Below are 20,253 nucleotides of genomic sequence, written 5' to 3'. Positions count from 1 at the left end.
GACATTTTTGTAGGCCAGCCTTGAAGTACGGCCCTGGATCCCTTCGTTAAAAAGTCAATTGGATTTCTCCAAATGCTTTTGGATTATAGCATAAAATAAGATCTGAGTAAAATAAAAATTAATGACAATTTGTTCAGCAGGATAATCTCTGCAAATTAATTCCAACTGTATGATTTCTGAAGTGTAGGTACAATCTCAAAGAACTACACCATGGTCACATGACTTCTTAATACCAGTAAGCTACTGTGTCTGATGTGTTGATTTCGACTATGCTGTGACAACTTATACAGTCACACTTAGCCACTTGTTCGCAAATGCTTTCCTCAAAATTCACAGGTGGGGTAATTACTTGCATAATCTATGTTGCACAGCGAAACATTAAAATGTCTGCAGGTTGCATTAATTGTGCTAATTTTAGGCTTAGTTTTGACAACACAGCTCAGGGGACATTCAGGCTCTGTTTATGAATGGGAGATTTTAAACACAGTGCCATGCTCTATTTTATCTTTAAATCAAAATTAAAGAACTAAGGACTTTTTACAATTAGCTAAAGTTGCCTTAGAAAGACAGTGTGGCTTAATCTGATTTTAGATTTATTATCCAAGAGGAAGATAAGTAGTCTTTAATTTTGTCAAGCACTGAGGTAGCACACAGAGCTCCATAAGTCTGCGATCTTTTGTAGAGAAAATACTCTCGGTTGGCCAAACTAAAACAATTCCGTAGAATGACACAAGTAACATTGCAAAGACAGCAGCAATGAGCCTGGCTAACTTGCAAGACTACTTCTAATATCAAGCAGTCTTGGAGGTTGAGAACATTCTCTTACAGTGTTACAAATGATGTCTACATGTTTACCAAGCTTCTGACAGACAGTAAATACACTATATAATACAATGTATACTGTGCTGTGAGAAGGATGGTGGGTTGTTAGGGATTTAATTGCTGAAGTTCTGAAATTTCACTTACTAGAACAGTATTATTACAATTTAGGTCAGAACAGAGTATTTTAATGTCCAAGAAAAGCAAGTTAAAAAAAGGTCTTTGGCAAAAATGTATATTCTTGATTGGGGCTAATGGAAACAACTGTAGCTTTAATAGGGGTGCATTACGGCTCTCTGTGGGACATCACTGACATGTGAACTGACCAAACATGCCCAAAGATTCAGTATATTAACCCTATCATTAAGTCATAATATCCAATTAATGAAATCCTTGTCCCTGCCAAGACAGTATACAGAAGCACACAGCCATGGCGCAGGCAAAGGTATTATGACCCAAATGTCTTAGATGTCTTCACAGTTGGCCCCAAATAAATCTGAACTGCTTTGTCAGGTACCCAGGGTTTTAATTAGTACACTCACTCTTTGCTTGACTAAGTAAGGTGACTGAACATTGGAAAAATTCCAATTTTCCAGCCTCCTACTGTAAAGGCAGGAATTTCTTAAGGCTAAATCATCTTCTATACTCATACTGTAGACACTGACTGAATGTGTTAAACAAACAAACAAACAAAAACTTTTAAGCAATTATAAGCATAAACCTTTTCTAATTAAGTATACTTTATCATACATTTGCTGTCACTGCAGAACCACCTCAGTTGGGGGTTTTTTTTTTTTAAATTAATGCAATAACTTTCTTATAAGACCGACGACAGACCAGGTTTACTAAATGTATCTAGCTTCATCTTTCCTTACAAATACTAATTTTTAATGTAGTTTATTGATTTTATTGGAAAGCTTCAGTTTCAGGGGCTTTGCTTTGCTTCTTTTGGTCCATTACAGTACATGTTTTATTGACCAGTTCTATTTTACATTCAATCCTGTAGCTCCACCTCTGACATTTTCAGCAATGTCTGAGGTTGACCAGAAAATGACAGTCATAGCAGGCTATCCCATTGCTCTACAATGTGAACTGTCAGACCCCACTGGACAAGTCAGTTGGTACAAGGATGGAACAAAGCTCCTACCTCATAGTGGAGTAGACATCCAGTCAGAGGGAAATTTGAGGAGTCTAGTTGTCTCATCAGCCGAGCGGGCTCACACGGGTGTATACCGTTGCGAATCAAAGGATGATGACATCCAGTTCACTGTGGATGTAAAAGGTGATGCTCAAAAAACTCTGCAGCGCTTTCATTGTCTTGCATTGCCACTAACAGGTTAACAGCAGGTGATTAAATCACGTTTTTCTAGTCACCTAACAGAAAATTGTTCATTTTCCGGCCTTCCTAATACACTACTCATGCCACGTTAAAAAGCAGAGGCCAACTGTAAGTAATTTTTTTTTATGTAACTTTAAAGAAAAACTACTCCCCATCACACCTATTCATGGTGACCCCTTTTTTAACACTTTAATAAGAGTGGAATGAAAGCATATAGGACATCGTCACAGTAAACATCTCATTAAAAATGTGGTGTCATAATGTAGCTTCTGGTTAAGCATATCCGATATTTAAAGAAAACTGTGAGTTTACTTTATTCTTTTTAATGTCACTAATTATATGCACTTCTTGTACCATAAACACTCTTATGTCTAACCTGTACTTTTTGTTGGTTTCATATTGATTGTTGCTCTTCTAGACGTTCTAGATGTCTTTGAGTTCTTGTTTATGTTGTTTTGTCAAAAGCACCTTGTTCTTAAAGACCTGTGTCAGCTGTCTGCTGCTTTGGTTGAATTTAACTTCCTACTCATTTCTAACTGAATAAAGTGTAGTTTTGATATTTAAAGACACTTATTAAGACACTCTTTTGCAATTTTAAAAACCTACAGCCCTACCTGTGAAGTTCTCAGAGCTCCAAGAGAATGACCGGAACAAGTCCGTCGAAGAAGGCGCTCCCATTGTCCTGAGATGCGAAGTCTCTCATGATCCCTCTGCTCATGTCGACTGGTTTAAAGATGGGGTAAAAGTCCTGCCACAAAACAATGTGGAAGTACAGTCAGATGGACTGACAAGGACACTGCTCATCCCTTCAGCTGAAAGTGCGGATGCTGGTACCTATGAATGTTCAACAAAAGATGACACTGTGACTTTTAAAGTGGATGTAAAAGGTGATTTATTTCTATCCTCATTATCGTCTTATGGTTCTTATTCTCTGTTGTGAGTGGCTGAAACATACTTTGATTTGAATGATCATGGGAAAATGGTATGACTGGCTGGACTGTGTTTTGCCTACCACAAGCGTCTTACCCAGTACCCTTGTTATTCTCCTCTTTTAGGCCGATCGTCACAGATCATGCCACTCCCACTGTCAGAAAAATACAAGCTGATTGCAGCTGGTTGTCCGATTATCCTCCAGTGTGAGGTCTCAGACCCTGTTGCCCAGGTTTCCTGGTTTAAAGATGATTTGGAGCTATTCTGCAAAACTGGGCTTGATATGAAAAGAGATGGCAACTTCAGAAAATTGATGATTCACTCTGCTAAAGTCTCTGACTCTGGTCTCTACAGCTGTAAACTTGCAGATGACACTGTGACATTCCATGTGGACGTCGAAGGTGATTTTCTTACATTCCCTTTCAGTTAAAGAGCTTGCAAGTGTGTGTTTGGGGTATTTTAGCATGGCCATAGTTACCATAGTTACCCTTAAACTAGGCACTTCTTTTTATTCATGCAGTTGAAAACACCTTGTGAAAAACCAAGTCTAATCCTAGCTGTGCTAAATTAACCAAACCTAAAAAGTCTTATTTTCACACTGCTTGTTAAATGATGCTCGGTCAGCTTAACAGCAGTCCTCTGCAAATCTTTTAATACTCCCCCAGCTACTCCTGTGAGGTTTTCAGCGCTTCCAGAGGTAGCGAGAAACAAATTTGTTGAAGCAGGCTGCCCAATTAAGCTGCAGTGTGAAGTCTCAGAGCCAACTGCCCAAGTCTATTGGAACAAAGATGGAGAACAGCTACTTCCAGAGAGTGAATATGAAATCCAAGCTAAAGAAAAACTGAGAGCACTGGTCATTCAGTCAGCAGAAGTCAGACACTCTGGGATGTACAGCTGTGAGGCCGCAGATGACCATATAGAATTCAAGGTGGATGTTGCAGGTGATCTAAGTATTTTGAGCTTCGTCAGAATTACTAACCGTCTATTAATACTTGGCTAATAGACTAGCTTAAACAACATTTTAATTTATAAGTTAGATGTATTAATGCTTGATTATGTACTTCGTCTTGTCTACAGTGTTAGTGAACATCTTTATCCAAATTAAATATGTAAAATTTTGAGTTTCTGCTATGATTTTGATCACAGATAGGTAATTACTCACTTTTAAAGTTTCATCAACCCTGCTGCCAGAACCAGGTATCAGAGAAATAACACTGGCAGCTTGCTGGGAGGAAAAGAAAAAACAGCTAAAGAGCCAAATTGGTTGGCTTTTTAGCTGGTGGAGACCAAAACTGAGATTAAAAAAAAGAAAAGAAATTTAGATTTTTCAAGACATAAATGCCACTTAAATTAAATTTTTTATTTTGCTATGTCTGGTGGTGTGTCAGCAGGCAACTATTTACTAACATATTTCCCACAACTCTGTAAGATAATGCATCATATTCTCATCCTAGTGCATCACATACTGATGTGTTTTAGAGATATGCACAAGTTGTCTTCTGTCATGCCTTCACGCTCTGGCTGCAGTGATTTTGGACAGCTTTTAAAATATGACAAAGTTCACATTTGGAGCTTGAAGGGATGGTGGTGGAGTTATGCTAAATTTCCACAGGATTCATTATTTAAAACATCCAGTTCCTGTCCAGGTAGGCTACATTTTGTAAATAGCACAGACTAAGGGCTCAGGAAACTGCTGAAAATGTTGAGAAACACATGTTGATCAGAATTGACGCCAGATTCGGCAAATAACATAAAATGATATAATCTTCATCTCTAATGTTTCCAAAAACACAATTTGATCAATTATAATACAGTATATAATACAATTTTGAAAAACAGATGCCTGTTTGTCTTTTGACTGTGTTTTGTCGTGTTTTTTGATTTACTGATTAGTTTCATTTTAACTTGCATTTTATAATAGCCCCAATCAAAGTTTAACACCATTTAAAAATGGCAAAAAATCCTATTTTGCATGTTTGGATCAATCAGCCAGAAGAAATGAGAGTGAGACAAAACATTTTTTGAGCATGCAATTTATTGAAAACAATGCTTAAACTGTAACAGGCTTTTTTACAGCTGATCAAAACTTTAGGACCACACCTCCGAAAAAAGAAATCAAAGTTCCGAACATGAACTCAGTAATGAGTAGCTCCACTGTTATTGTTGATCACTTCAAAAATTCGTTGCAGCATGCTTGATGCAAACGTTTCCATGAGGTGAGTAGGAACATTTCTCCAAGTGGTGAAGACGGCCGCACAAAGGCCATCTGCTGTCTGGAACTGTTGTCCATTTTTGTAAACTTCCTTTACCATTCATCCCCAAAGGTTCTCGATTGGATTTAGATCAGGGGAACACACAGGATGGTCCAAACGAGTGATGTTATTCTCCTGGAAGATGTCCCTTGTCCTGTGGGCATTGTGTACTGTAGCGTTGTCCTTTGGAAAAACCCAGTCATTACCACACAGACGAGGGCCCTTAGTCATGACGGATGCTCGCCAGTGCACCTCCTGAAGCTCCATTGTTTCACTGAAGGAAGAAGCACCCCAGACCAGTAGGGCGCCCCCTCCACTGTGGCACGTAGAAAACATCTCAGGTGGGATCTGCTTGTCATGCCAGTAACGCTGGAAACCATCAGGACCATCAAGGCTAAATTGTTTCTCATCAAAGAATAAAACCTTTTTCCACCTTTCAATGTCCCACGTTTGGTGCTTTCTTGCAAAGTCCAAACGGTCGGTTTTGTGACGTTTAAGAAGATGAGGCCACCTCAGACATTTTCAGCTATGTCTGAGGTTGACCAGAAAGTGAAAATGACATCAAGGAGACGTTTTTTGTTTTTGAAGCCCTTCAGTCTCAGATGCCATCTGATGGTTATGGGGCTGCAGTCGGCACCAGTAACGGCCTTAATTTGGGTCGAGGATTATCCAGTGTCTTGAAGGACAGCCAATTGGATCCTCCGGCTCAGTGCTGGTGAAATTTTTGGGGTTTTCCATTTGACTTTTTTGTTCCATAACCCTCAGGATCATTTAAGCAGCAATGGTGTGCTGCGAGACCGACCACGTTCAAAAAAGGAACATTTTTTGCCTTTGCCATCAGAACGTCATGACAATGTGACTACCTGACAGAAAATGACAATGAATACACATTTTTGCACAGATTTGGCCTTTTAAAGGCATGTGGTCCTAAACTTTTGATCAGCTGTAAAACAGCCTGTTTCGGTTTAAGCATTGTTTTCAATAAATTGCATGCTCAAAAAAAATGTTTTGTCTCACTCCCGTTTCTTCTTGTTGGCAATTATGGCTCTACTTGCAACCTTGTTATGATCCAACCATGCAAAATATAATTTTTTGCCATTTTTTAATTTTTTAAGTAACTTTTGATTGGGACTGTATGTTTAGGCACTGAACACTAATGGTTAGGTTCAGGAAAAGATCTTGGTTTGGAATAAAACCCTTTCTCAAAAGTTGCCATGCCCACTGAGAAATTATGCTTCCCATTGAGTTTAAATATGTTGCCAATGCATACTTTATGAGTGTCCATATGCTATGAATTTGAAGTAAGACCACTTTATGGGTGGAACCATAAACCCAGTGTGTCACTGCACCAACACCAAAGGACAACTTGTGGGTACCTGATAGATGCCCGTCTTGACACAACAGTATCTGACTCCCTAGGAATGAGAGAAGGCATACTACACTATTTTTACAAACTACATTGTAGTGCTATATGTTAAAATAATGGTGTGATTTCACTGTCAGCCAAACAACATTTGCAACATTCTGGAGCCAAATATCAATTAATTAAAATCACTGTTGGCATACCTCACCCTTGACTACAGAAACTGAAGTATGTTGTACAGTGTAGGATAACAAAAGCAAATCTGTTTACCATTGCTATCTGGTTACTGTTAATGAATTGAAAATCCTATAGCATGGGTTTGATTCTCAGCTGTTCCAGAGGCTGAGAGGAGCGATCCTCTTGAAGCAGGCGGACTGATAAAACCACAGTGCGAGATCTCACATTCTCCAATCCAGACCTGCTTGAATGAGGATGGAATAAAACTCTTGCCAGAATCGGAACTAAACGTTGATTCAGAGAGCAAAAAGAGGACACTGGTTATGAAATCGGCCACATCTTCATGCTCTGGCGTGTACAATTGTAAAACTGATGATGATTCAGAGTTCAACGATTTCTGTGTGGAGGTGAAAGGTGATATGATCTCCTTTGGCCATGTTTTCTTGGCAAATGTTTTAACTGTTCTGTTTTGTACACCTTCATGACCTCTAATACTTAACAAAGCAAAACCTGATCATCATCGTATCCATCATAGCTGATTTTCTTAAACGTCTAAACATTTAGCTGCTTTCTGTATACATGCTTTACATTTTAGGACAGCGTCTTCAGTGTCCAGCATGTATTTTGATGAACTTTTTTTTCTGCACACCTGTGTAAATAGTATTTCATCAGTGCACTGCTGCAAATATGTTTTTACATCACTTCAAATGTGGCTTAACACCCACCAATGCTTCTGATGTCTGTGAGGAGTTATTATCTTGACAGCAAAGCTTAAAATCAGCATGACTAGGCTGTGAAAACCTCGGCATGAGCATAAACAATGAGATCTAGCTTCATGCAAAAACTTATTTTAGTATTTGCTTTGTTTTTGTTTTTTTCTGCAGCACCACCGGTAACGTTTGCTGATATCCCAGAGAGGGACCTTTTCCAGAGTGTTGTGGAACATGAACAGCTTGTTCTGTCATGTGAAGTATCAAGGTCTGATGGCGTTGTCAAATGGTACAAAGACGGAACTGAAATGCAACCAGCCAATAATGTTACAATCCAAGCAGAGGGCACCAAAAGAAAGCTGATTATACATTCAGCCCAACTGTCCGACACAGCTACATACACATGCCGTGTAGGAGACAACGTTTTAGTCTTCAAAGTTAACATACGAGGTAATAAAATACTCAAATACAACAGTCCAGAATTCGAAAATTAGTAAGTAAGTAAGTAAAATTTTATTTATATAGCACATTTCTAGATAAAAGATCACAAAGTGCTTCACAAGGTATAAAACAGAAGCAGTCCAAAGTTAACAAAATGCAATTCTAAAAAGATGTGTTTTTAGCTGTTTTTTAAAAGCAATCAATGAGTCTGCAGATCTTAAGTTCTGAGGAAGAGAGTTCCACAGTCTGGCGGCCATAGTGGCAAAAGCTCTATCACCCTTGGTTTTCAGCCTAGTATGCTGAATAACAAGTAGGCCCTGATCACAAGACCTCAGGGACCTACTAGGGACATAGGGCTGTAACAGTTCAATGATATAGGCTGGTGCTTGTCCTTGAAGAGCTTTAAATGTCAGAACCAGTATCTTAAAATGGACTCTGAATTCAACGGGGAGCCAGTGCAGCTGTATAAGCAACGGTGTCACATGAGAGTACTTAGATGTTCTTGTCAGAAGCCTTGCTGCAGCATTTTGGACAATCTGCAGACGCTCCAGGGAGTTTTTGTTTAGACATGTAAACAGTGAATTACAGTAGTCCAATCATGATGAAATGAATGCATGAATAACAATCTCCAGTTCAGTATGAGATACTATGGGGCTCAGTTTAGAAATGTTTCTTAAATGATAGAAGCAGGACCGAACCAGAGATTTGACGTGAACGTCCAGGGTAAGAGCAGAATCAAAGGTTACTCCTTGGTTCCTGATAGATGATTTCACAAATGTTGAAAGAGGACCAAGAGCATTCATTATGTTAGGTACATGTCTGTCTGGAGCACATACAAGGACTTCAGTCTTTTCTTCATTAAGTTGGAGGAAGTTGTCAGCCATCCAACCTTTGATGGTTTCTAAGCACACATTTAGAATCTGCAGCTTAGAAACATCTTCTGGTTTAAAAGACATATATAGCTGGATGTCGTCTGCGTAGCAGTGGTAGTGGATGTCCTCAAAGGGGCTCAAAACATGCTGGAGAGGAAGTAAATATATTAAAAACAATAAAGGCCCCAGCACAGAACCTTGTGGCACACCATAGGACAGGGACGTAGAAGATGACCTGAACTTAGAGACCGCCACAGAAAAGTATCGTTCATAGAGATACGAGGAGAACCACTAAGGCAGACCCAGATACACCAACCCAGTATTTCAGCCTTTCAAGCAACATGTAATGGTCAACGGTGTCAAAGGCTGGCGTGAGATCCAACATTAGGAGTACAGAACACTTTCCCGCATCGTTTTGCATTAGAATATCACTGGAAACTCTAAGAAGGGCTGTTTCAGTAGAATGAGCTCTACGAAAGCCAGACTGAAATTTGTCAAAGAGATTATGTTTGTCTAAAACTGCTGTAAGCTGCTTAGCCACAACCTTCTCTAATATCTTAGCAATTAACGGTATAAATTCTGTTGATTGTATCTACGTGTACAGATGAAGCTTCAATTACTTGTACTCTTTCTCCAAAGAACCTCCTGTGACGATAATCTATCCCAAGGAGGATGTCCACCTTGACCGTCATGTCCCCGATGAAATTATTCTGAGCTGTGAACTGTCTCGTGCCAGCGGTGTGGTCAGCTGGTATAAAGACGGTCAAAAGCTTCAAGAGAGTGAGAACATCAAGCTCAAGGTAGAAGGGCCTTATCGGCGACTTAAGATACTATCTAGTGGAGTAGAGGATTCTGGAGAATACGTCTGTGATACAGCTGACGATTCAATATTCTTTCACCTAAATATCACAGGTACAAACACCTGACACTATAGATACTGTGTGTGTATGTGGGGATTTGTCACTGTTCCAAGAGAAATTAGCACAATGTCCTATTAGGCGGTTGGTATATTTAAATCAAACAAGTCAATGTCACGCATCATCAGAACATGTTTTAAGGCTAAAATATTGATATCTAAATGGCCTCCCACCAAGGTAAGGTAAAATTAACTCTGGTCTGTCGCTCTACAAAGAGCTGAGAAATATTTTAACTGCTGCATACAGAAGCCTTTACAATATTGTGCAGTATTGTTTTAATTGAAAAGCTGGGTGATACCGTTCACTTTCAGAACCTCCAGTGAAGATTGTATCCCCAAGTCAGTCAGAAATGGAACTGTGTCAGCAGACCTCTGAGAGGATGGTACTAAGCTGTGAGATCTCACGGCCCAATGCAATGGTACGCTGGTATCGTGATGGACTCGAGGTGGAGGAGAACGACAATCTCATTCTGGAGGTGGATGGTGTCTACAGAAGACTTATTATACCTGAAACTACCGTCAAAGATTCAGCAGAATATGTATGTGACACAGCGGATGACTCCAAGACATTCTTTGTAAACATAGCAGGTAATAAAACTTAATAATAAGAAGGCTCTTGCTATGTCAGACTATATCCACTCTAACTTAAGATTCACTTAATACACAGAGCCTCCTGTTCGCTTCATTCGTCCTCGGAAGATGGCAAGTAGAGTAGAGAAAATGGCCGGGGAGACTCTAGTTCTAGACTGCGAGGTTTCAAGATCAAATGCTGAAGTCACTTGGAAGAAGAATGGGGAAGAAGTCGAAGACTCTAGAAACATCACAATCCTTGAAGATGGCGTCATCCGTCAGTTGACCATTCACTCTCTGACAGTGGAAGATGCTGGGCAATATGTCTGCGACGCAAAAGACGATGTAATGGATTTCAGTGTGATAGTGCAAGGTAGGTTAAGCCTCATGCCTGAATTATGCTTCTGGGGTTAATCTATGTAGAGCCAATGATGTTGCCCATGGAAGTGGCAGGCTGCATTGATGGTGATGTGTGGTTATATTTCTAGGAAGGTTATACTCTAAGGTTTCAGAAGGGTTTGTGCTTGTGATATATCTATGGTGTAGATTTAACACAGATGTACTGTCTGTAAACGGGCAACTGCTTGGTAAACAGCACCAAGCAGTTGCCTGTAGTGTGCATGAAAGATAGAGATTTGGCTGCAAACACTTTACATTTACACTCCAAGCAGCAGTAAAACTTGGAAAACATTGACAAAAGTAGGACATAATTGCTTTAGAAGGCACAGCTTTTACTTTGAAGGCAAATGGTTTCTAGACTGTTTCACTACCATTTGGGGAGTAGTTTGCAAGTGCAGCGTATATAGCTTGACTGTCCTGCAACCACTGGCTAGCAGTGAAGGAATACATATTTCCTTTGCAGACGGTCTGGCAATTATTCTGTTCCAATAAATGGAATGTTCTGTTTTCTTCATTTTCAGAATTACCTGTAAAAATTCTTGGAAAAACAGATGCAAAAACAGAAAAACAGTTCTTAGTATCAGATGACATTATTCTTGTATGTGAACTCTCAAGAGCCAATGCCTCAGTCAGCTGGTATAAAGATAACAAGCTTATTGATGACAATGAGCAATACTGCATCGAAGAGCAAGGTGTTTTCCGATCTCTGGTTGTCCTAAATGCTGGGTTTGAAGATTCAGGGGAATATACCTGTGATGCAGTGGATGATAAAATGGTCTTCTATATCACTGTCAAAGGTAATATTAATAATAAATACTTAACAACTTGTCTTTCCTTTATGTTGAACACAAAATGATAATGTGCTTGTTTTTGTTCAGAGCCTCCTGTGCAGATCATTGGAAATGCAGGCCACCCAGAGCATCATATACTGGTAGCAGGAGATGATCTTATTTTGGAGTGTGAAGTGTCTCGGCCAAACGCCACAGTTGAGTGGTTATGGAACGGCAAGATATTGAAACCAGATACTCGTGTAAAAATTGACAGCTATGACGTTGTGAGGAAGCTTGTTCTCTTTGGACTTCAGCCCTCGGACTCTGGAGAATACATTTGCGATGCCCTCGATGACAAATTGATAACAATTGTAGAGGTCCAAGGTAAGTTAAGATGATGTTCAAAGATGTGTCAGAATTTCATACGACTAGGTTTAATGATGCTTGCACTTGGAATTTCAAGCAACTTCTTTGTGAATGTATTTTTGCTCAGAGCCGCCAGCCAAGTTTCTGAATAAAAAAGCAAACAGCATCACAGCCTATGAAAACGAGAGCGTCACACTGTGTGCCATTGTGAGCCATGAAAGAGCAAATGTTCGGTGGCTGAAAGATGGCCAACTATTGAACGAGGAGAACATTCACATCTCCAGTGTGGGTAATACCCACAAGCTCACCATTAATCCTCTGCAGCTGTCTGATTCTGGAGAATATGTCTGTGATGTAAAGACAGATGAGATGTATTTCAGTCTTTTAGTCAAAGGTAGGAATTTGTCACTTAACAAAATGTGGCCTCTCTTTCTAAGTATTTGATTACAAATGTCAAAATGATGGCATGATCTAAAACTGTATTTCTTTGCCCAACAGAAATGAAGGTTAAATTTATCAGACAGTTGGAGAATATCAAGGCTCCAAAGGGAACCCGCCTTACGTTACAATGTGAGATCAACAAGCCAAAAGGAGACGTTCAGTGGCTAAAAAATGGCCACGAGATCTCTCCTAGCCGTCGGCACACAATCAGGGCTCAAGGTAGAGAGCGGAGCTTTACCATCCACCAAGTAATGGAGGAAGACGGCGGAGAATATGTCTGTGAATCCACAGATGACAGGACTTCAGCCACTGTCACTGTAGAAAGTAAGCCCATGTAAATCTTTAAGAGAGACAATATATGCTGGCCAATGTGCAATTGTAACATATGAGCAAAGTTTGAGCTCACAATTCATATGAATATTTTTCAGCCCCCCGTATTATTGAGTTCATAGCAGAGCTTCGTAATGTCATCATCTGTGAAGGAGAAGATGCCGTTTTTAAGTGTGTGGTTTCACCGGAGGACACCAAGTTGGTGTGGCACTTAAACGGCAAGCAAGTAGCCCTGAATGAGCGCACTGTGGTTTCCAGCAATGGGCTATGCCACATGCTCTGCATCAACAACTGCATGGTTTCAGATAGCGGCAGAGTGACAGCTGATGCAGAGGGGTTGATTTCAGAGGCAGAACTACAGGTTCAAGGTGAGTTGCGGCCCCTGCGATTGACACTTTACCAAACAAATTTGTCTGAATGATGAGGTTAGAATATTCAACATTAAGTTTCCTTATCTTTCTCTGGTGACTATCAAGCTTCAGTGGAGTAGTTTACCTTTAATAGCATATATGACACGTATTCCATGCAAACAACTTCAAACTATTGAAAAGGTGACTTTGACAGCTTGCACCTCACAGGTTCTCATATCAAAATTCCTCTGGTTACTGACGGAGACAAGTGGCTCAGTGGTTTTGGCGTGTATTGCACTGCAGGGGGTAAGGCCCCACAGAGCTTTTTGCTCATTCTCTGTGCTTAAACTTGCACCTTTGCTGGTTTACATATTCCCATTGGTTTGGGTGTGGCTTCACAGTAGACTTAACAAAAACCACATACACGACTTAAGCATACTGTGATGGAATAAAAGTGATGGAGTAAAACTGTTGACGCTGTTATATACTAATTCCTAACATTCACTTCAAGAGCAACAGGTGCTGTTCAGTAAGAAAATGACACCAGTTGTAGCTGAAGAATACAGTGAAGCAACTCTAGAAGTGGAGGTGAGTGTGGATTCGGGAGAGGTGCGGTGGATGAGGCAAGGGGTGCTAATCCACCCTGGGGCCAAGTATACCCTGAAGCACAAGGGCCGCAAACACAGTCTCACCCTCCACAAAGTGTCAATGTCTGACCGGGGCACCTACAGCTGTGAAACCCTTCATGACCGCACACAAGCCCAGCTCACAGTGGAACGTAAGTGCCCACGTGTTCTCACTATGCCCTGTTGTTGTTTGTTTACCGCTGTTGCCGACAACCCCATCTCACGCGCAGCCTCCATCACTGCTTCATGTGAAGGCAAATTTCAATTAACTGAGTAAGAGTAATTTGAGTGACCTGGGGACCAGGTTGGCACTTGTACTGAAATATGATGGAATCCAACAGGTGATATCCTTACAGCCCAAGCTGACTTTCGGACCAGGGTTTACTGTTGTGACGCAGGATCAACAAAGCCCTGATAATTACACATGGGCAGGACACACAAAATTCTATTCTAAGGGTTAAATGCTTGATAATCAAAAGATGCCTCTGTTCACAGCCCATAATTTGATTTTGTAAATAAAATAGAAAATTCCTATGAATAAGCGTCATTTAACTTTCTCAAGAGCATTGAGGCCTGGCATACTGCAAAACGGGCATGTTGTGGTGATTAAGATGTACTTATGCTTGTTTTTCTTTGCAGATGCTTCTTGTGTTTCGTAGTCCTATGAGCCACAGGCCAGTGGGTGAATTAAAGGCTGTTCTTTCAACACTAGTGTGGGTGGGAAGGGGAAAGTCGGTACTTCAGGCTGCTGTTGGCACCTCCTATGAATTTGGATCTCCTCCTATTGCATCTAAATTTACACCCTGGCCTTCAAAACTGAGGTTGTTGTCATCAGGTCTCCAAAATAAACACTCCTTTTTTTCCACAGGGAATGTGTGTCTGTGTTAGAATAAGTGAAAAATGTTGGCCCTTCCAAAGTGCACTGGGCTTTTGCGTAAAGCCCAGTGCTCAAATGGCTTGTGTATGTGCCAGCTTGTATTGTTTAACCGCTGTGCACCAAAAAGACTCCACGCCTGTCCTCCGACTATAAAAGGACGCCATGTCTGCTCAGCGCTAAATGCCTGAAATGAAAATGCCTGTGTTAGGTTCCCAGTCTCTCAAACATGACTTTTCCTGCTTTGATGCCTCTGTAGCTCGAAAAATCACAATCAAGAGGGGACTGACCGACATTAAAACCACAGAGAGGGAAACAGCTTCTTTCGAGGTAGAGGTGTCCCATCCCAATGTCCCGGGCACATGGATGAGAAACGGACTCAAGCTTAAGCCAACTAATCACTTCCGTATGAGCGCAAAAGGACAAGTCCACAGCCTTACTATCTCTAACCTGTCAGTAGAAGACACTGGCACCTTTGTGTTCTGCATAGAGAATCTGAAGACCTCTGCAAGGCTTGTTGTAAAGGGTAGGTACTTTTGAGAAATCGTAAAGAGAAGCAGCTTTGCGATAATGATTGCAAATTGCTCAACTGTTAAGCTCAATAATTATGTAAGTAATCCAGGCCAGCTTATTATGTACTTCTGTCCACAGCAGGCAAACTGCAACTTTACTCATTTTGTTGTGACCTTAAACTGGTAGCTAAAGTGGTCCACTCAACACTGGCCATGTGCCAATTAGTGGAGGCATGTAACAGAATGGATTGACAGCACTGCTACCATTGCCTTTATCTGGGCTCGTGTTACAAACACAAATTGGCCTAGCACAACCAAGTGAAAAGCAATGGCTCGGTTGAGTCTTTTCTGTCAGGTGTCATTTTAACCTCATGCTGTAAAATAATCCACTCCATACCCAGTCACTCAGTATGCATCATCCCTTTGAGCTCGGTATGAAATGCTGTGGATGACAATTGGATAAAAATGTCATCGCAATGAGTCCATATAAGTTACTCGTAAAGGTTACTTTAATTTTGAGCAGCAATGCCTTTGAAGAAATTTAAGCAGGATTTTGGTTGTTAAGTAATCTCTTTCTGCACCAGAGCCCCCAGTGACCATTTTCAGAAAACTGGACAACCAGAGGTTCCCTGAAGGGGCAGTAATCTCCATCGAGTGTGAGCTGTCAAGACACAACGTGGATGTGAAATGGATGAAGGTCGGTGATTTTTCTATTTATTCTTTACTGGCAACATTTGTGATACTGACAAAAGACCACAGAAAAAAAACACCCTGAAAACACTGATATTAAAAGTTGTTTTTTTTTTTTAGAGTAATTTCCCAAAACCAACTCTTGATCTCTGCAGAATGTTCAAAGTAAAATTTTACTGTATTTGTTTGTTTTATTTTGTGTTTTCTTATCATTTTCAGGACGGGGCTGAGGTGAAGACCAGCAAAGACTTGCGCATTTATGCAATGGGAAGGAAGCGGTTTCTCCAGATCATGAAATGCCAAGTCAGTGATTCTGGCGTGTATACCTGCGATGCAGGAGATGCAGCTACATCCTGCACTGTGGAAGTCTATGGTACAGTCTACTGTGTAAAATGATACCGACTTGATGGCAATCAAGTATTAAAGCAGTTGTAGGTTTTAAAAAAAAATTGTTACTGGTCCTAAATTTATATAGGACCGGTTTGCGGTTTATTTCACACCTCAAACATTTAGTAAACAATTAAGCAAATACAAGTAAAACGGCAATAAATTACAGGTAGTAATAAAATATACTACTAACTCTTTTACGCTACGTCCACACCTACACGGGTATTTTTGAAAACTCAGCTGTTTCTATGCCTTTGGGCTTTTCGTCAACACGTAAACGGCGTTGCGATTCACCGAAAACGGAGATTATTTAAAACTCCTTTTTTGCGTTTACGTGTGGACGAGGATTACAGAGTTCGTCACGCAACGTCAAAGGTATGTGCCTCTTTTCACGTCACGCTGTGCGCCACGTTATTGTTTACATGAGATGAATTGCAGAATGGCAGATAGGGACAAAATACTGTTAATCTGACTATCTGCAGGTTTTACATGCTTACATACACACACGCAGTTACTGTCCCTCCATTTAGAAAGGCAGAGGCGTCACGGTGTAATTATTTTACGTGTAGTTGTTTTTTTTTCCTGTGTAATAATATTCAACATTGCTATCAATACATTTTTCAAAAAATGCCTCTCTGTGCAAAATGGGTTTAAACACATAAACAGCTGTGGGATACTGTTTGTCCGTGATTTGAACAGGGGGAACAAATTACGGCAGGATCAGCCTGATATTATTTGTATCCCACTGTAACTTTACTGCATAAAGAGCTAACATGTCCAAAATGTCAGGAGTAGTTAGTCATTACAAGAAGTGTTTGTGAACTAAAAATCAAGAATGTGGGATACTGTTTGTCAGTGATTTGGAGAGCCCAGCGCGTGCTCCCGACGCAGGGAAACTAATTTTGCAGGGGAGACCTACCTTGGCACTTGTGCAGGTGAAGCCAAAGGGAAGATATGCTTCACCATATTTTCCTGTCTTTGGCTTGGAAGGAAGTTGGTTTGGAAACATATTTGGCGATGCTTCATCTCCTGCTTTGCGTTTGTGTGGGAGCCCCGTCAAAAACCTGTCCACAGTGTCCAAGCGCTCTTTTTTTTTTTTTTTTTTTTTTTTTTTTTTTTTTTCATACCGCGCCCCCCGGCGGGCCCCACACTTTGGGAACCTCTGTTCTAAACTATGACCAGACACTGTTAGATGGCTTGGAACCTGAGTGCTACACAGCTGTAGCCGGTGTATTCAACAAGAATCACCTGTTGCTTCAACACTTATAAAGCCCACTGCCTGATTATTAGTATCTATGCTGGTGTAGCTGGACATTATACCATCAATCACCAATTATTTGCAAGGCAAACAAGCCAAGCTTTAGTTAGCAGTTAGCAATAACCTCACTAACTCCCTCAGTCTCAGGATATTTTATTTAGGTGATTGGCTAAAGGCCACGCTGAAGCATTAGAATAAATATGTTTTGCACCGTTGCTTGAAAAATGTACTTACTTGATGCTTTTTGCAAGATTCTTTGCAAGATTGTTCAATCTATTTGACAGAAGTTTAAAAAGCAGTGAGATATTTTTATCAAATGTCAATGCTCCCTTTAGTTAAATTAGCTTTTTGCTTGATACAACTGCTTAGAGCCTTGAAGACACAGGCGTGTGCCTTGTATGCAGCACTTACCACAAAACGGCTATAGCTAGCGCTTCTGCTTCCATGTTTCTTTCTGCTTCTTTCTAATTTCATTGATGCTTTTAGCTTATGTTATCTAATGTCTGCTTACAGCTAAAACATGTTGCTCACTTAGTTATCAAAAAAGGTTGCTAGTTTGCTAGTTTCAGAGTTGGAGTTCTGTTCAGAGTTGTTACCTTTTTTGCACCTGCTTATTGCTAGCTTGTTTAATGAAGGAAATAGAAAACAGCTGTGTAGGTGTGCCAGGTGCTCCATATTTTTACATTTGCATATAATAAAGTTCTCTTAATGTTTAAGAAGAACACAGTGTGGATACCATCAGAATAATATTTATAGAGTCAGAGCTACATATAAAAAACACATTAGTTACAAGTTTCTGTATTTGAGTAAAAATGAAACACTTAGCTATACAAAAATATTGTTCCAATAAAATGTTCATAATAGTAGCCCCAAAAGTGCTATTAGGCTATTATTACTAATTAGATTGGCAAGTTAATAAGTAATTAATGATTAATAATAAATTATTAGTACTGCTGGCTGTGGCTGGTATTTATGGCCATGTTGGTTTAGAAAAGAGTTGAAACTGCATTCTAGACCTGGCTTTCAGCTTTACAAACTTTTCAGCTTTACAGCACAATGCTGCCATCTGCCTGCAACATTTATATGTTCTGTGACTGCTGGATGTGTGAATGAGGATTCCATTGTAATCTTAAATATGTATATATATGTATACATATGTATTTATATATACATATGTTTTAAATTTGAATTCTACAGAGCGTGAGCTGGTGATCCTCCAGGGTCTTGAGGACCTGGACATCCAGGAGGATGAAAACGCCGTGTTTGTTTGTGAGATCTCAGTGGAGGATGTGCCGGGGGAATGGTACAAAAATGGGGAGCGGATACAGCCCACCAGCACCATTAAGATCCGCCAGGAAGGTTTGCAAAAACAAAAACAAACAAACAAACAAAAATACATTTTAGGCTTTAACCAGAAAGAAAACTTGAGAACTTGAAAAAAATATTTTATAACAAATGTTTCACAATTTTTCTCATTTCAGGGACAAAACATTTTCTTCTCATGTGCAACGTGCGAGCAGAGGACTCTGGAGAGATTAAATTTGTGGCGAGGCACATTGAATCTGTTGCTTACTTGGAGGTGGAAGGTATTTAAATAATTACTAACTAATTAGAAAATAAACCATACTGGGGCAACCTGATGATCCTTAAGTTTTGGGGGGTTAATTCAATGGTTTTTGCTCAGTTAATCCAACTAAACAGGTTTCTTGAAAACCAACAACAGTAAAATTTCATTTTTTCAATGCAATCAATGTTTAGCTTCACATTTCCTGTCTCTAGTGCATGTATTCAATAAATGAAATATGTATTTTCTAATCATTAAAGCGAGGTGAGGTAGGTTATGGTGTCTACCTCAGTGTGTTGTGATTTCAATAAGACCCATATTTAAACTACATTCCTTCCCTTTCAGAGCTTCCAGTCAGTATTGTAAAACCTCTGCAAGACAAGACGGCCCTTGAGAAGAGCCGCGTGATCTTGGACTGCACAGTGTCCAACCCCAGATGTAGCATCCGCTGGTACAAAGGCAGCAATGTCATCCTGCCCTCTGAACGCTTCGAGATCTGCAGCGAAGGATGTTATCGCAAGCTGATCATCCAGCAGGTGGCGCTAGATGATGAGGGCACATACAGTGTGCAGGTTGGAGATTATACTTGCTCTGCAAAACTGACAGTGGAGGGTAAGAGGCTTTTTCATTAAAGCTTAACATCATCAGTGCACACAAATGACATCTTACTAAAAGTTAGGTCTAGTTCTTTTAGCAGGATATTGTTATGTAGGCATGTACCACCTTTACTAGGTCTGTTTTTATTTCTGTGCCATTGACAAATGTCAGGACTGTCCCTCTCTTATAGTAGCAACAGCAAATACTGTGTGCATATATAACCAGATAGTGCCACCTACTGGAAAAGCAGAGTTACCACATGTAATTTTTTATTTTGTGAAAGGCGTAATATCGGGGCACATTTTTATATAGGAGTCAATCTGTTTTAATTTCACAATTACCTTGTTTAACTTGACCACGGGTGATATAAAGTAATGTTCATAGATACGTCCCCAAATTGGCAAATTAAAATCATCTACACTGATTTGATTCTACACTGATTTCATAGTGTAGTGGTTTACACATTTGCCTAAATCATGAAAGGGTCCTGTTTGAGAACAGAATGAGAGCACGGCCAGCAGAAGAACCCCTTGTAGGTTATTCCTGGGAGGGCAAATCTACTGTGGCGCTGCTTTGTAAATATGGGAACAGTTAAAGAAGGATTTTTTTCAAAAGTAGGCCTTATTTAACTTTCAGGCAAGCAATGTAATAATAATGATGATGATGATCCAAAAGGCAAAAACACAGGATGTTTCTTGGC

General features: G+C 40.1%; 1 protein-coding gene and 1 long non-coding RNA gene across 2 annotated transcripts in view; one reads left to right on the top strand and one right to left on the bottom strand.

Moving 5' to 3' along the window:
• Positions 1-20,253, top strand: part of LOC116334048 (obscurin-like protein 1) — a 40,302-nt gene that overhangs the window by 12,853 nt on the left and 7,196 nt on the right. The window contains exons 7-22 of the mRNA XM_039600084.1: positions 7,765-8,040; positions 9,543-9,815; positions 10,132-10,407; positions 10,487-10,762; positions 11,310-11,585; positions 11,667-11,942; positions 12,052-12,318; positions 12,423-12,689; positions 12,794-13,063; positions 13,557-13,823; positions 14,805-15,071; positions 15,642-15,754; positions 15,967-16,120; positions 18,590-18,751; positions 18,874-18,978; positions 19,302-19,568. Coding sequence (XP_039456018.1) covers positions 7,765-8,040; positions 9,543-9,815; positions 10,132-10,407; positions 10,487-10,762; positions 11,310-11,585; positions 11,667-11,942; positions 12,052-12,318; positions 12,423-12,689; positions 12,794-13,063; positions 13,557-13,823; positions 14,805-15,071; positions 15,642-15,754; positions 15,967-16,120; positions 18,590-18,751; positions 18,874-18,978; positions 19,302-19,568 — 3,792 coding nt within the window. The remainder of the gene's footprint in view (positions 1-7,764; positions 8,041-9,542; positions 9,816-10,131; positions 10,408-10,486; positions 10,763-11,309; positions 11,586-11,666; positions 11,943-12,051; positions 12,319-12,422; positions 12,690-12,793; positions 13,064-13,556; positions 13,824-14,804; positions 15,072-15,641; positions 15,755-15,966; positions 16,121-18,589; positions 18,752-18,873; positions 18,979-19,301; positions 19,569-20,253) is intronic.
• Positions 1,939-17,986, bottom strand: LOC120433599. The gene is made up of 3 exons (XR_005608653.1): positions 17,804-17,986; positions 2,773-2,906; positions 1,939-2,086 (listed from the first exon to the last, which is right to left on the bottom strand). It is a non-coding gene; the product is annotated as an uncharacterized LOC120433599 (long non-coding RNA).

Source organism: Oreochromis aureus, linkage group 16, assembly GCF_013358895.1.
Source record: "Oreochromis aureus strain Israel breed Guangdong linkage group 16, ZZ_aureus, whole genome shotgun sequence".
NCBI lineage: Eukaryota > Metazoa > Chordata > Actinopteri > Cichliformes > Cichlidae > Oreochromis > Oreochromis aureus.
Note: the sequence above shows the minus strand (reverse complement) of the source record. Positions and strands in the feature narration are given on the sequence as shown.